The following is a 14,963-nucleotide window of genomic DNA, read 5'->3' on the forward strand; positions in this document are numbered from 1 at the left end:
TGAAGCAGAGATTTAAAAACTCCTCAAGACATCAAGATTTAAAAATTAACTACTGAATCTAAACTAAAATCTACTTTAACCTTATTTTCAGTAACTGAAAGCATTACATACAAACATAAATCTGACATAACAGATCAGAACGGCTCAAAGGATGCAGGGAAATGGACTAGATGACCTCCTGAGGTACCTCCTAGTCCTGCCGTTTTGTGAAGGCCATAAATATTACTCGCATTAGTGCATGGACTCCCTAATATGAAAACCAACCAGGAGTCCTGTGGCACCTTTAAGCCTAACAGATTTATTTGGTCATAAGCTTTCATGGGCAAAAGCCCTCTTCACGAGATCCATTTGATGAAGTGGGTTTTTGTCCACAAAAACATTTGCCTAAACACAGCTGTTAGTCTTTAAGGTGCCACAGGATTCCTCCTTTTTTTGCAGGTACAGACTAACATGGCTACCCCTCTGATACTTCCAAGTACAGGCAGCTAACATGCTGAAGCAAAAGGCGGTGTAGTAAAACCTACTTAGAAGACTAACATGAAATTTGACATTCATGGTTCAATATAAATATAAAAAGAAATAGCCTGACTGAGATCATTACCTGTAATTTTGTACCCATATGCCGCCAGTTGTCCAGCCATATATTCTCCATCTGAATTATTATGAGAACACCCCCATGTGCGTATCCAGATTTTTTGTGTGCCAGGAATAATACTGTTGAGTGAACAGAATAAGTAAAACAAGTCACAGATAAAAACAAAGTAAACATGAAGTCATTTCAGGCACTCAGGAACAAAATGCTTTCATAACCATACACTAGAATCAACTAATTACAATCCCTTTCAGTATGTTAAGTGACCCACACATGTAAACCCTCCACACATCTGCAAATAGGAATAATGGGTTTTCAAAGACTGGGGGGTCCTTTCAAAAGGCCCCCGTCTACATAGGTGGCATGCGATTCGAAAGCAGCACTTTCGAATCGCTGCAGCTGGCATTATGCTAATCAGGTCCTGGATATTCATGGAGAGCCTCATTAGCATCTGCCAAAGTGTCTCAATAGCATCCCCCTTTTGAAAGGCGTGGGCTAGTGTAGACATAGCCTCAGAGTTATGAATTGACTGATCGACCACACACCTCACTTGGAACTATAAGAGTGCATTCAGGCAGTAGAGAAAAAATAAATAAAAACAAATATGGTATTATGTTAAATACTTAACTAAAAAAAGGGAATGCATGAAAAAAAAGCAGCTGAGAGGGAGGCAGCAGACTGACTGACCCATCCTGAGGCAGGGGGAAGGGAACAACCACACCAGCCTCAGCTCTGCTCTTTCCCCACCTTCCTGGCAGAAACAGGCTAGTCTGCTTGGCTGCCTATGGTTCTGTGATCCCAAGTTCTCCCACAGCCTCTTCAACATCCCACACACCCACAGCCTGCTCGGCTGAGGAATGTCAAAGCTGCTCAGCGGTCTGTTCCTCACATGCCCCCCCAACCCAGCAGCAAAGCAGCAGTCTGCCTGCAACTGTGCTCCTACTGCAGGGGAGAACAGGAGCATTGTGGGTAATGATTGCAGGCTTGGTTGTCAGATACCTCCCAGAATTTTGAAAGGAGAAGGGAACGTGCCTTCAGGTCAGCTTCTGCGGATTGTGTGAGCTTCATGGGTAGCAACAAGAAAAATATATTAATTTTCTACTTTTCTTTATGACTACAAAAGTAGGACTAAAAGGGAGATCTATTGTCTCAAATACTATTCAGTGCTTTCTAAAAAATTACATTCAAGCTCAAATTTACTTTGAAAGGAAACTTTAATGCAAAGACCCGTGTCTACTCTTTCGATTCTTAAAAGATGCACATATGCATCAGCTTTCCAGTTGCAACCAACAGTTTTTCTACAGAATATCAGTTTTATGTTATCTGATGTTGATACTCCCTCATGCCATTTAACAGTCAGTTATTTCCATTATTGAACAGGTAATCTGCAAGATTCAACAATAAACTGTCACCACTTTTAAGATTTTAACTTCTACTTCCCCATGCTCAAGCCCCATAAAGACACTGGAATCCAAGAGCTACATTTTAAAGATCTCAGCTCCCATTTAAACATGCTAAATGAAAAGTCCAAATTGTCAGAACTTCTCAGTACCCAGTAACTGCCTCTGAAAATAACAGGAAGTACTAGGCAGTTTTGTATATCTGGACACTGCATTCAGGCTTTTCAGTGGGAGCTGCTGAGCTTTTGAGCGATCAAGGCACAACAGGGCACTGAGTATTTTTGAAAGTCTGGTCCCAAATTATCAGCTTGCTTAACAAAAGCAGCAAAGTTTTTATTACAAGCAAATCTGAAGACAATTTTTTAACAAATGGAAATGTGTGTATACTAGGGTATTTACTTTTGTTTAAAAAAAGAACTTACCTATCACTTGGTGGATCATCATCCACCTGAACGTTTTTTTGTGAACTGCGCTTTCGTACTTTAGGAACAACATTCTTTCGTGCAAACTGTCGGTCATGTGGTTTCACATCTTGTGCTGACACTATATCCTCAATATCTTCAAGCAGTGAATCACAAGCAGCAGGCATCTTCAAGAACATTTATAACAATCTTCAGATACAACAAAATTAAATAGAAAAATCAAATTCTATTCTCAGATATTAGTGTTAATCATGTGAACTCTATGAAGAAAAGTCTGCTATATGTGAACTCACTGTGCATCTTACAATCCACTTTTGTACATAAAAGCTTCCAGATCAGGCCATTAAACTTTTGCCGAATGAAATAGTTGCAATTAAGTTAAAGGAACTATTCTCAGGTGAGAGAGAATTTGAAGAACTGCACCAAGTTATCACAATAAGATGCACTAGACCAAGGGTCTGCAACCTGCAGCTCTGGAGCCGCATGTGGCTCTTTAAGGACTAATTTGTGGCTCCCAATTCTAAAACTGCAAAGGAAAAAAACAAAAAAAACCCTCCTCATTATTTTCCATAAATGGTGAATATCTAAAAGCTTAACAATGAATGACTCATATTTAAATAGCAAATGATGGGATCTTGAAACTTTGGATAACTCCCCCTTTAATACGTGCAGTGCACTGTGGGTTATGAAACTGTATCTGTGTTTTGATCATGTGCTAATAATGTCTTGTGGCGTTCCTGCTGTGAAGGGCAATGTGAATTTTAAGAAAGAAAACTGAAATTAATTGGGAAGTAAAATTGGCATAATTGAAGTGCGATTAGAATGGCTTCAAAAAGAGGAAAATCGAAGATGAAGGCAGAGAATTTCAAACTGAATGCAATCCTTCCTGTTCATATCAAGTTTGTCTGGGCTCCCTTTGTGTCTCAGTTGCAATCAGAAATTCATCAACAACAAAAAATGCAACCTTGAGAGGCATTTTCTCAAAAGACACACTACTTTTGTGACACAGAATCCAGCTGGAGATGCTCGAAAAAACCCATGGAGGAGCTGCTACAAAAAACAGAGCAAAGTAAGAACATGTTTGCTAAATGAGTGAAATCATCCAGCAGCATAACTATGGCTAGTTTTATGACAACTCAAGAGATCGTGAAACAAGGAAAGCTATTCATGGATGGCAAATACATAAAAGAGTGTTTTATCAAAGTAACACAGCACCTGTACAAGAATCAGAAAGGTAGCCGTGTTAGTCTGTAGCTTCGAGAACAACAAGAAGTCTTGTGGCACCTTATAGACTAACAGATATTTTGGAGCATAAGCTTTTGGGTCTCGGCCCACGAAAGCTTATGCTTCAAAATATGTTAGTCTATAATGTGCCACAGGACTTCTTGTTGTTCTCAAAGCAGCTGTACAGTGATGTCAAAATCAAAAATGGAATTCAAAATGTAGCATACTCCAGAAAGTGAAAGTTTGGGAGTGAAAGGCAGGAAGATAGGGGTAAAAACACACATATGTATAGTGTGAGGAAACAGAATATGTAACAAGTTTGTTAAAAAACCCCAGTAAATATGTATCACATTACAAATCATTGTGTGCAGCTGTTTTTAAAATAGGGGCTACAAAATGTATGGTGTGATGTTATTTATTAAGGACCATCTCATAGTCACATGCATTGCAGCTCTTGAATTACTGAGTTTCTTTAACAAATTGGAAAACAAATGGCTCTTCTTGCTATTTTGGTTGCTGACCCCTCCACTAGGCATCTGGAAACAGGAATGACAATCATGTATTTTTATTAAGATATAACCTATTAGAAACTAAACTTAGCTATTTCAGACTGCAGGAAGAGTAGATAACATTTACATTTTTCTATCCCATGTATGCAGAAGTTTGAAATGACAAATCAAAGAGTTTGTCATGCATATCAAAACAAAACCAATTTCCCAACATTAACTCAGAGATTAACTGCATTCATTTAATTGAGTTTACAATTATAACAATAAAATTAACTTTGTTTATTATTGAGGCAAGTACTTTAATAATCTATCAGTAAGACAACATCTCTTATGAGTACCATTCTCAGGAAAAGGACCACTCATCTTTGAATTGTGCAAACACTTAGACAAATACACAGTTCAATTTGCTTCACTAGGATTATTCATATATGTAAACTCTGCGCATAAAAGACCTTTTGCAGGAGCAAGGCCTGAGTCATGATCTGGTTACATAAGGCCTCAACCTGATGTAAATTTGGCTTGATTTGTTTTAAACACAGCTGAACACCTTCCAGTATGTTTTTAAAATAGGTGTTTTTAAAAAAGTAAAGAGTAATAACCTAGGAGTGTAATATCTTAAAGTAATTTAATCTACGAGTTACAATAAGCAGTAAGTAAATTCTATATAATTTCCTGGAAAAAGAAGTGTAATTTAATTGAAAAAAAACCATAATCCTGAACTGGCATTTATGAACTTTTTTTTAGACAAATATGTTTTATTGTCTACTAGAATAAAATGTAAGGGATTTTTGTATGTAAGAATCCAAAAGAAAAACATTAAGTACTACTCTATATTTAATCACCATGTACCAGTCCATACTGAACTTCCAGAGAAACCCAGAGAAAGAGTGGTATTCTTAACCCATGTTTATAATAGCACAGAAGGAGAAAGAAAACATGGTCTTACATCTGAAAAGCCTAGTTACCCGAAGTTACACTGTGTATAACTGCAAGCATTATTTTAAAATAATTTTATTTGATCTGCTTCCACCACCTGCTTAATGAACAATACAGAGAAGTGATATGAAATAAGTAAAGCAGTGCCTGCACATTATATACTAAAAATAACATTTAAAATGACACTAGGTCACTTTGAATTTCTTAGTCCATCTTCTCCTCTGACAGACTGCAAGTACAATAGGGTCTCACCATTCACGCACCTACGGTTCGCAAGTTCAATAATCCACGAGCAGCCCTAAGCTGCTGCTTCCCTGGGTCTCCGGGACGTGAAGCGCCGGCAGTCGCCACTTCTCTGGGACATGGAGCGCTGGCAGCCGCCACTTCCCCCGGGGCCCCTGGCAGGAGCGCCGGCAGCCAGGCTCCAGGCAGAGCAGCTGCCATATTTGCAAAATTCCACATTTGCAAGGGTTCTCAACACAGAACCCTCACCAATGTTGAGACCCTACTGTACATGAGAAAGGCAAGGGCCTTTACATCTGAAGGAGAGACACAGGCCTGGTCTACACTAGTAATTTAGATCAGCACAGCTACGTCTGTCAGAGATGTGAAAAATCCATACTAGTATATCAACCAAAACAGTGTCACGGTGAAAGAAAAATTCTTCTATCAACCTAGCTACCACCTCTTAGGGGCTATGTTTACACTACAGCAATAAAGCCACAGTGATCTGTCAACAGAAACTACTGTCAGAAGAGTTCTTCCAGCAAAACTTCTTTCCACAGATCACATCCTTACATGAAAGTGGACTGCAAAAGCAATCTGCCCTGTTGATAGAGAGTGTCCAGACTGTCCAGTTGCTCTCTTGACAGAACAGCCAACTGAAAGCTCATAAAACAGGGCTGCTGGTGAACCGGAAGCACTGTCAACAGAGGGCCCCTGGAGCAACTACAGAAACTGTCAAAAAAGGCATTATTGCTCATTGCGGGGAGGCAGAACGCTGTTGGCAGAAGCGCCAAGTTTTGTCCACAGACTGTCAACAAAATGCATTTGTGTGTAGACACGCTAAGGGTTTTGTTGACAAAACTCTCTAGTGAGACGTAACCAGGGAAGTGAATTGCCTATGTCAATGGAAAAATCTCTGCTGTCATAGACAGTGTCTTCGCTGACACACTAGAGCATTGCAGCTGTGGTACTATAGTGTTTTAAGTGCAGACATAACCTACATTAGGCCAGTTACCTTTCTGTGGAAAACTGGAGGTGGATCTTTTGCAGAGAAGGGATCAGTCACAGAAGATGGCTCAATCCCTCAGCATCACAACTGCCTCTAAGACAACTTCAGTACATTTCCCTATGAAGGAACGTTATGAACGTGAACTGCATAATGAAGAATATAATCCACACTTAAAAATCCTGAATGCACAAACTCAATAAATCCAATCTAAGATTATGAGAATAATACAGAACTGTTTTCTATTTTCTTCCTCATACGTAAGGCTACAATTTGTCATGGATGTTGCAGAAGTCACAGAATCCATTAGTGTGCATTCAGCTTCTAGCGGTCAGGAGCTGCAGGCTCCTCAACCACCCACAGAAGCAGGGAGCAGCAAGGTACCTCTGCTGCTTACGGTACCCACCAGAACTACCAGCTCCTGGGCGAACTCCCAAGCATCCAGCTGCCATGAGTGAACCTCTAGAAGGCAGTGGAACCCCCAAGCTTCAGGCCCCTGGTGCTGCAGGCAGCGTGGGTATCCCACAGTCAGCAGCTGCTGCTGTTGGTGACAGGGGCCTTGGCAGCTTCCAGCTATGGGCAACAGGGGACCCTGAAGCTTGGACACGCAATTCACAGAGGGAGCCCCTGTAACTCCTAGCAACCCCTCTCACTTTCTCTCTCTCTCTCTCTCACACACACACACAAACACAGTTGCTGTACTGCAGATGGATTGAGCACCTGAAGATTTCCATTTTGTCAGAGATAATTTTAGCAACAGTCAGAGAAAGTCATAGCTTCCGTAAAATTTTCTTTATTGCCTGTGTCCTGTCCACAACTTTTAGACTGACTCTAAACTTGCCCCAACTTCGAAGGGGGCCTGGTAATCAGGGCCACGGGAGATCACTAAAGAAGTGCTGCAGTGAAGTGCAGCACTTCATTAGGCTGATTTTCCCATGTGGCAACTTCGAAGCTTCAAACTTTGAAGTGCTGCATGCGTGTAAAGGGACTTACAAGTGCCCTCAGCTACACGCATGCCAGCACTTCAGAGTTTCAAACTTCAAAGTTGCTGTGGGGGAAAATTAGCCTAATGAAGTGCTGCATATTCACCGCAGCACTTCATTAGTAATTTCCCGCGGCCCTGATTACCATGCCCCTTCGAAGTTGGGGGCAAGTGTAGATAAGCCCTTACTCAAAGTATATGATGAAATCTTTCACATTACGCTTATCCCTCACTATACGAGCACAATTGGTTCCAAACATTTTGTTCGTAGGCGAAAACTTGTGAGAGAGACACTAAATTCCTACTAAAATATGTGTAAAAGTCTCTGATTGGTTCTAATTGCTCAGAGTGGCAGCAGGTGCCGCTGCTTTTGAAAGGTAAGTGAACCCGGGGACTGGGGGAGGTTAAAGGCTGGGGGGCAGTTTGGGGACACGAGTGGGAGGGAGGGTTAAAAATGGTGGGGGGTTGGGTCTGCTGGGGGGGTTCAGGATGCTGCAGGTTGGGTCTGAGGGGATGGTGGGGTTAAGGCTGAAGCGGTTTAGCTGCACGGGGGCTGGCGGGGGTGTTTAAGTTTCAGCAGTATGGGTGCGCGGGGCCGGCAGGGGGGTTAAGTTTCAGCGGTCTGGGTGTGCAGGGGCCAGTGGGAGGGTTAAGTTGCAGCTGTTTGGGTGCATGGGGGCCGGCGGGGTCAGGCTGCAGCCGTTCAGGTGCAGGGGGCTGGCAGGGGTGTGTGTGTTAAGTTTCAGTGGTTCGGGTGTGTGGGGCTGGAGGGGATTTTAAGTTTCAGCGGTTCGGGTGCACAGGCCTGGCGAGAGGTTCAAGTTTCAGCGGTTCGAGTGCATGGGGCCAGCGGGGGGTTTAAGTTTCAGCAGGTCAGGTGCATGGGGCCAGCAGGGTTTAAGCTGCAGCCATTTGGTGTCTGCGGAGAGGTCAGGCTCTGGCGGGTTGGAGCCAAGGGGAAGGGGTAGGTCTTGTATTAGTGGGGACAGTTCACTTGTCCAGTGAAGAAGAGGTAGGTATATGAATCCCTCATTTAAGTCGGTACTCGTAAATAAAGTACTCATTTAACCAGGGACAAGTTTACTAGACAACAGGAAGAAACTGTGCCATAGCATTTTATTCTCTTTCCTAACATTTTATTCGACTGCAGGTTGAACCTCTCTAATCCAGTGTTCTTTGGTCCAGAATGATTTTATTTAGCCACGTGCCCTTTTATCATGGTTGTGACCAAGTTTCCCATGGTCCTATTGAGTTTGTTTACAGCCACCAGTCCTGCCTCTCAGTGTTCTGTGCTGTTATTTAGCTGTAATTTTCCCCTAAAAAATGTCTTCTAAGAGTGCACTAAGCAGTGTGTTGGTAATGCTGCTAGAAAATATTGACCTCATATAAGAACAACAAGAAGTCTTGTGGCACCTTATAGACTCACAGATACTTTGGAGCATAAGCTTTCATTGGCAAAGACCCGCTTCACCAGATGCATGAGTGGGGGGGCAGTTCAGAGGGGTATTTAAAGAATGGGGCCAAGAAAAAGGGAGGGCCACAGCTGACAGGGTCTATTCAGCAAGATAGAAATGGCCCATTATCAATAGTAGGTATCAAAATAGGAAAAAACAAGTCAGATCAGACAGGCAGATATGCGCCATTGTCAGAGTCTAATGGGGAGCTCTTAACACCCAGGGCAGAGAAGCTGCCTTTGTAAGCTGTGAGCCGCTCCCAGTCTCTGTTTAATTCTTGGTTAATGGAGTTAAATTTGCAAATAAATTGCAGCTCAGAGACTTCTCTCTCCATTTGATTTTTCAAATGTCTTTGTTTCAGGACTGCCACCCTTAAATCTGCGAGTGAGTGTCCAGGGAGATTGAAGTGGTCCCCCACAGGCTCCTGTACATTACCGTTCCTGATGTCTGATTTATGTCCATTTACTCTTTTACGTAGAGACCATCCAGTTTGGCCAATGTAAGTTGCAGTGGGGCATTGCTGGCACATATTATATTAGTAGATGTGCAGATAAAGAAGCCCCGATGTTAGTCTATAAGGTGCCATAAGACTTCTTGCTGTTCTCAAAGCTACAGACTAACACGGCTACCTCTCTGATAATTGACCTCCTATGGTTCAGCAAATTCTCTGGTTCAGCAGCAGGGCCCCTGCACTAGAGGCTACTAGCAGGCTGCTGCACTACAGAGGTTCAATTTGTAGTACTAGTTGTGCCCCTCCACTGAAGCTCTGAATATAGTGTATGTAGTAATATCATGCTCTCAGCAAAAGTGACAAATCTGTCAATTAGTCAATTTGTTTTTCTCATTCAACAGAAGGAACTGAGGCTGTAACCAAATATTTTCTGCTTTGTGTCATACATGCTTGTCAGTCAATGCCTACAGGATTCTGGAATCAATTTTGTCCTGGAAAATATCGGCAAACAGAGGAAAAAGGATAACCTAATTTTAATTTTAAAATAATTTTTTGTCTCCAAAATCGGCATCATTTTCAAAAAACTGTCTACGGATAATCCAGATATCGGATACAAGTCACCTAACGGTCCTGTAAAGGATCTTAATATGGCTTTATGGCCTAAAACATCAGTTTCAAAGTTCAATTTTTAGAAACGTATTTCTAAGACTTGCTTACTACCTTCAGCTTTATTTCCAAAAGTTAAAAGACAAAAATCAGAAGCATTGAGTTTGCTTGTCTTTGGCTTTGCGAGAGAACTTGGGACCTCAGATGTTTAGAAATAGTCTTTGTTCATAGAGTTCACTAGTCACTGAATTACAGATCTAAAACTCCCAAAGTTCTAACCATTTGCCTAAAGTTTCTTCCCCAGTTCAGGCCACATCTATACATACAGATATGCTGCAGCAGCACAGCTGTATCTGGTGAAGATGCTCTATGCCAGCAAAAGAGAGCTCTCCCACAGACATAAAAAAAAATCCACCCCTATGAGCTGCAGAAGTTATGTCAGCAGGAGAAGCTCTCCTGGAAGACATAGCCCTATGAGCATGAGTGCTTACATCGGTGTAACTTACATTACTCGAGAAGGTAGATTAATCACCCTGAGTGACATAAATTATGCCAACCGCCTATAGCGTGGACATAGTCTGAGATGCTGAGTTTTTCATCTACCCTATGCCAGTTTCACAAGGTTTCCAAGTTATCAGTGGTACATAAGAGCTGAATTTCTAAGTTACAAAATAAATTAGAAAAAACACTTAAAAACTTTTCAGATATATTGTATGTATATGTATTAAATCACAATGAAGTTTAAGTGAGACCAAAAGCTTTGGTTTGTTTGTTTTCCTTTGAAAGTCACCTTTGAGTTTTTGTTTCAGGTCTTAAATTTCTGTCTATCTTATTTACTTTTTATAAGCAGCCCAGTACTTCAACAGGCACTATACATGGCTCCACACAGTAGGCAAAACATGTTGTTAAGTGAAGTAAACCTACAAGTTCGAGACTTTAAAGCTGCAAAAGAAAGTTGCATCAAGAGTATCAGTCCTCTTGAAACCTAAATTGTATGTGCACGTGTATAGGTACATTCCAAGATGATAAGCCAAAAAACTGATAAAAAAAAAAGTAAGGTAAAAAGAATGTCCTGAGAACAAAACCACCATGAAATGAAACACTAAACAAGTAATTCTCCAAGTTTATATTATAAATTTTCTTCCTCTAGCGGCATGTAACAGCCTCACAATGTAGCCTTGATTTAGTTAAACCAGTCCCATTTGTATGAATAGGAAACCAAAAATCTATGCTAAGAGAAAGAAAAATAGACCCTTGGAAAAAATAATTGTTCCAAGACATTACTGCTCTTTTGTTAAGTAAGGTCTAGGTGAAATGTGAGGCAAGCTAAGGAACACAAACATTTTAAAATTAGACAAACCCTATTTTCAGGTACGTAGAATGAAAACAATAAATTAGATTTTTATAAAGAAACATACTAAAACACCATGAGCAGACTAAAGATATACCTTTATTTATGCAATTTGTCTTTAAACTTCTTAAACAATCTATCTGAAAAGTAGAAAAATTTCTTAGAGACAAGATTCATTTAAATGTATTGATGTCTGCCATAGCTATAATATCAATTACTGAATTTGATTAAGTATTCTTAAATACATAACTTGATCATCCCATTTGAAGTTTGGCTGTGTATATGAACTCTGCATTTGACATCTGAGAAACAGGTATACAGATTCCTGCAGTAAGACAGCTATTTCAGAAAACAGTAAATATTCACAGTAAAAAAAGAGAAGTCTAAAGCAGTAGAAGAGTGGTGATAAGAATTTTTAGAAGTTTTGTTTACTAAAGAATTTGAACAATAGGAGTATTATAAGCTACATATATTGACTCTGGAATACATTAGTTTCTTTGAGTGGAGCCTCAGTAAAGGTACTAAATCTGAGACCACTATAAATAGAAGATCCTGGTTTATAAACAAGGATAGTAATAGTAATAATGCAAGCTCCACTGCAGGAATGTAGCCCAATCCCCAAGCCTCTGATGTAGCTGCCACCACCCGGCTGCAGGGCAGACACCTCCGTAGCTAGGGAGCCCCTGCAGCCAGGGAGCTTTCCCATGTGGGGTGACAGCCACATTGCCCGTGTCCCAAGGCACAGGGCAGCAGGGAAGGTCCTGAACATTGCTCTAACAATGTGGCAACTGATCAAGAGGTACCACATTTGGGGTGAAGTCAGTACAGTAGACCCCCTAGTTCAGCAAGGGTTGCACTCCTGTGCATCCTCACTCACATAACTCAAATTTCATGCAAGTTGTGGGGGGGAGCTGGGAGCCAGGTGGCAGCCTGGCTCCTGGCTCCCCTGGGCTTGCGGGAGCCAGGAAACTTATCAGTGCTCGTTCCCAGCTCGCTGCTACTCTGGGAGCCAGGCGCAGCTTCTCCCTGGCTTTCCCTAGCTGGGGGGAAGACAGACATGCGGCTGTCTGTCCATCCTGCTTCCCACAGCTGGGAGAGGCTGCACTGGGCAGACAGCTGTGGTGACATGGCTTCTCCCATCTGCGAAAAGCCAGGAAGAAGTCATGCCTGTCTTTCCTCTGGTTCCCCCAGCTGGGGGAAGACAGACAGTCATGGCGGCACGGCTTCTCCTTGGCTTCCCCCAGCTGGGGGAGCTGGGGAATAGATCGGGGAGCTGCACGCTTGCCAGATCCCAGCCCTGGGAACCCCAGGATTTCCACTTGCATTAATGCAAATTAAGTGCAAGTCAAAAATGATACATGGTGGTCATTTACTGTAATTTCCTTTTTATTCACCATACCTCCCTTGCTCAAGAGTGCTAACAAAGTTGGGTGACCATATTTTCCAATGCCAAATATGGGATACCTGAGTGGGGGCTGCAGCTCCCTGGCTACCCCATGGCATGAAGCACTGGAATGCAGCTGCCCTGCACAAAGGTGGGCATTTTGTCAGCTGCCCCACAACACCAGGCTCCAGGAATGGTGCAGGGACGCGCCCTGGCTCCAGGAGTGGCTGCCCCATGGGGGCTGCCACCCTGTGAGGGGAGGGAGAGGGGTTTCCCTGGCTGGAGGGGGTACCTGCAGCTCCCAGGTGTCCCACGCCTCTGGGCACCGGGAATGGAGCTGCTGCCATGCCAGAGACCTCCCTGGATGATCCACATCTCCAGGCACCAGGAATGGGGAGCCACCTTGCAGAGGAGCTCCCCAGCTCTCCAATGCCCCCAGGCACTAGCCAGGGACATCCCTGACTGCCCCTTATCTTAGGGCATTGCAAATGGAGCTGCTGCCCTGTAGGGGACTTACCCAGCTGCCCCATGCTTTGGAGTGCTGACAGTGGGGCTGCAACCCCACCGGAGAGTTCCATGGCTGCAGGGACTCCCTAGCTGCAGAGGTGGCTGCCCCCAGGGGTTGTGGGTGGCAGCTATACAGGAGGTTGTCCTGTAGTGGGGATTGAGCTAACTCCCCGGAGTGGTCTCCCCAGCTGCAGGTCACCAGATCTCCGTTAAAATCTTAGGTGGGGGACGAAACACATTACCCTACCCCTCAACATACCTCTGTAGCAGAGCTCCTGACTCCCTCTCTTGCTACTGCCTGTACTGGCTGGTCAGTACGTACTGCCCAGCCAGTTCCTGACTGATTTTACCTGCAGCTCCAGTGACTTGAGGGAAGAGCAGTGCAGCAGGGGAACTGAACATATGGGACAATCAGCTTTTTTGTTAAAAATAAATAAAATAAAAAAGTAGGACACTGGCCTAAAATACAGGACTGTTCCACTGGAAATGGGGCAGATGATCACCCTATAACAAAATTAACTGGATAGTACTTTTTCACATTAACTAAGCTGAGACAACACAAATTTCACTGATTAGTAACCTCAGCTTTCCTCTTAGTCACCTCTGCTCCAGCAAATTGCAAATGATAGTATGTGCATCAATCCTTCTCACAGATTCAGCTCCATATTTTGAAAGAAATGTATTTTCAGAGGCAAAAACAGAGGTATCTTTACATAAATAAGACTTGTGCTTTGAATGCAACACGATGGACTGAATGAACAGATCTTGTCACCCTCCATAACACTGAACCACCATGGGTAAAGGAGACCACATGCTGAGCTTTACCCAAGGGCCTTAATTCGCAGGGGGCGCTGCAGCGTTACCTAATGGCTAGAACACCAGTCTGGGACTCAGGCTTCTTCCCAGCACCTCTGGCCCATTGGGTGACTAAGTAGTTTCACCTCCGTACTTCAGGGCGCGCCTACCAGCGACCAGCTCGGGGACAGGCAGCGCGTGAAACCCAGGCAGCGCGGGCTGCGGCAGCCAATCCCCCAGGCAGGTAACTAGGCGCTGGCTAGCAGCGTCCGCACGAGCCCGCGGACTGCCGGGCACAGAGCCGCTCAGTCTCCTTCCTCTGTCAAATGGGCACAGCGCTCCCGCCCCGCCCCGCCCCTCCACGCCACGGGGGAGAGCTGCGCGCCACGCGGGAGCCGGCTGCTCGGTTGCCGTTACAGACGAGGGCCCGACCGCCCCAGGCTCCGCGCAGGCCGCCCCCACCACCTGGGAACGGGGGAGAGGGGGGCGCTCGCGGGCTGGGGGCGGGACACGTCACGCGCAACCCCAGGGGGAAGCGGCTCCGAGAAGGGAGAGTGGCAGTTGCGCCTTACCTCCCCGCCCGCGCGCGCGCGCGCTCTCTCTCACTAGCTCAGCCGGACCCCATCACGACGCCGACCGCGTGCCCCGCCCCCATACACGTCAAAAAGAGTCGCAGCCGCCACGGGCTCCCAGAGCGACCAAACTAAGTCCTTCCTCACTTCGCGCCACACCGCTCCCAAAGCGAGGCTGGCCCCGCCCCTTGGTCTGCTGCCGAGGCCCGACTCGCTGCGCTGAGCCGTTGAAGGCCGCGGTGTAGCCCATCCGATGGGGCTGCCGAATGTTCCACGCGGGAGGGCGGGGCGGGATTCCTTGTCTTCTGGGCCCGGCTTTTCTCCGCCGCCAGAGGGCGGGCGTGGCAGCGTTCTGGGCGTCCCTGGCACGCGCCGGCCCCCTGGGGACTCCCCCTTAATGCGCGCGCCCGAGTCAGCACCGCTCACCCTGGGACTCCACAGGCCCCTGCCCGGGCTGCTTGGGCACAGGACTCCTGTTCACATGCAGCCGGGAGAACAGCTCGGGCTGAGGTTAATCCTAGGGCGCAGAAGACCTGCCGGAGTTCGG

General features: G+C 44.7%; 1 protein-coding gene across 4 annotated transcripts in view; it reads right to left on the reverse strand.

Annotated features, from left to right (window-relative positions):
• Positions 1–14,489, reverse strand: part of CDKAL1 (CDKAL1 threonylcarbamoyladenosine tRNA methylthiotransferase) — a 665,249-nt gene extending 650,760 nt beyond the window's left edge. The window contains exons 1-4 of one of the 4 annotated variants that reach the window (XM_074985894.1): positions 14,417–14,487; positions 6,324–6,434; positions 2,415–2,581; positions 602–714 (exon numbers count right to left, since the gene is read on the reverse strand). In XM_074985894.1, coding sequence (XP_074841995.1) covers positions 602–714; positions 2,415–2,581 — 280 coding nt within the window. In that variant the 5' untranslated portion in view covers positions 6,324–6,434; positions 14,417–14,487. Of the gene's footprint in view, positions 1–601; positions 715–2,414; positions 2,604–6,323; positions 6,435–14,416 lie in introns of all 4 variants that reach the window. The other 3 variants (XM_074985890.1, XM_074985893.1, XM_074985892.1) reach the window with 3 other exon arrangements.
• Between the last annotated feature and the right edge of the window lie 474 nt (positions 14,490–14,963).

Source organism: Carettochelys insculpta, chromosome 2, assembly GCF_033958435.1.
Source record: "Carettochelys insculpta isolate YL-2023 chromosome 2, ASM3395843v1, whole genome shotgun sequence".
Taxonomy (NCBI): Eukaryota; Metazoa; Chordata; order Testudines; family Carettochelyidae; genus Carettochelys; species Carettochelys insculpta.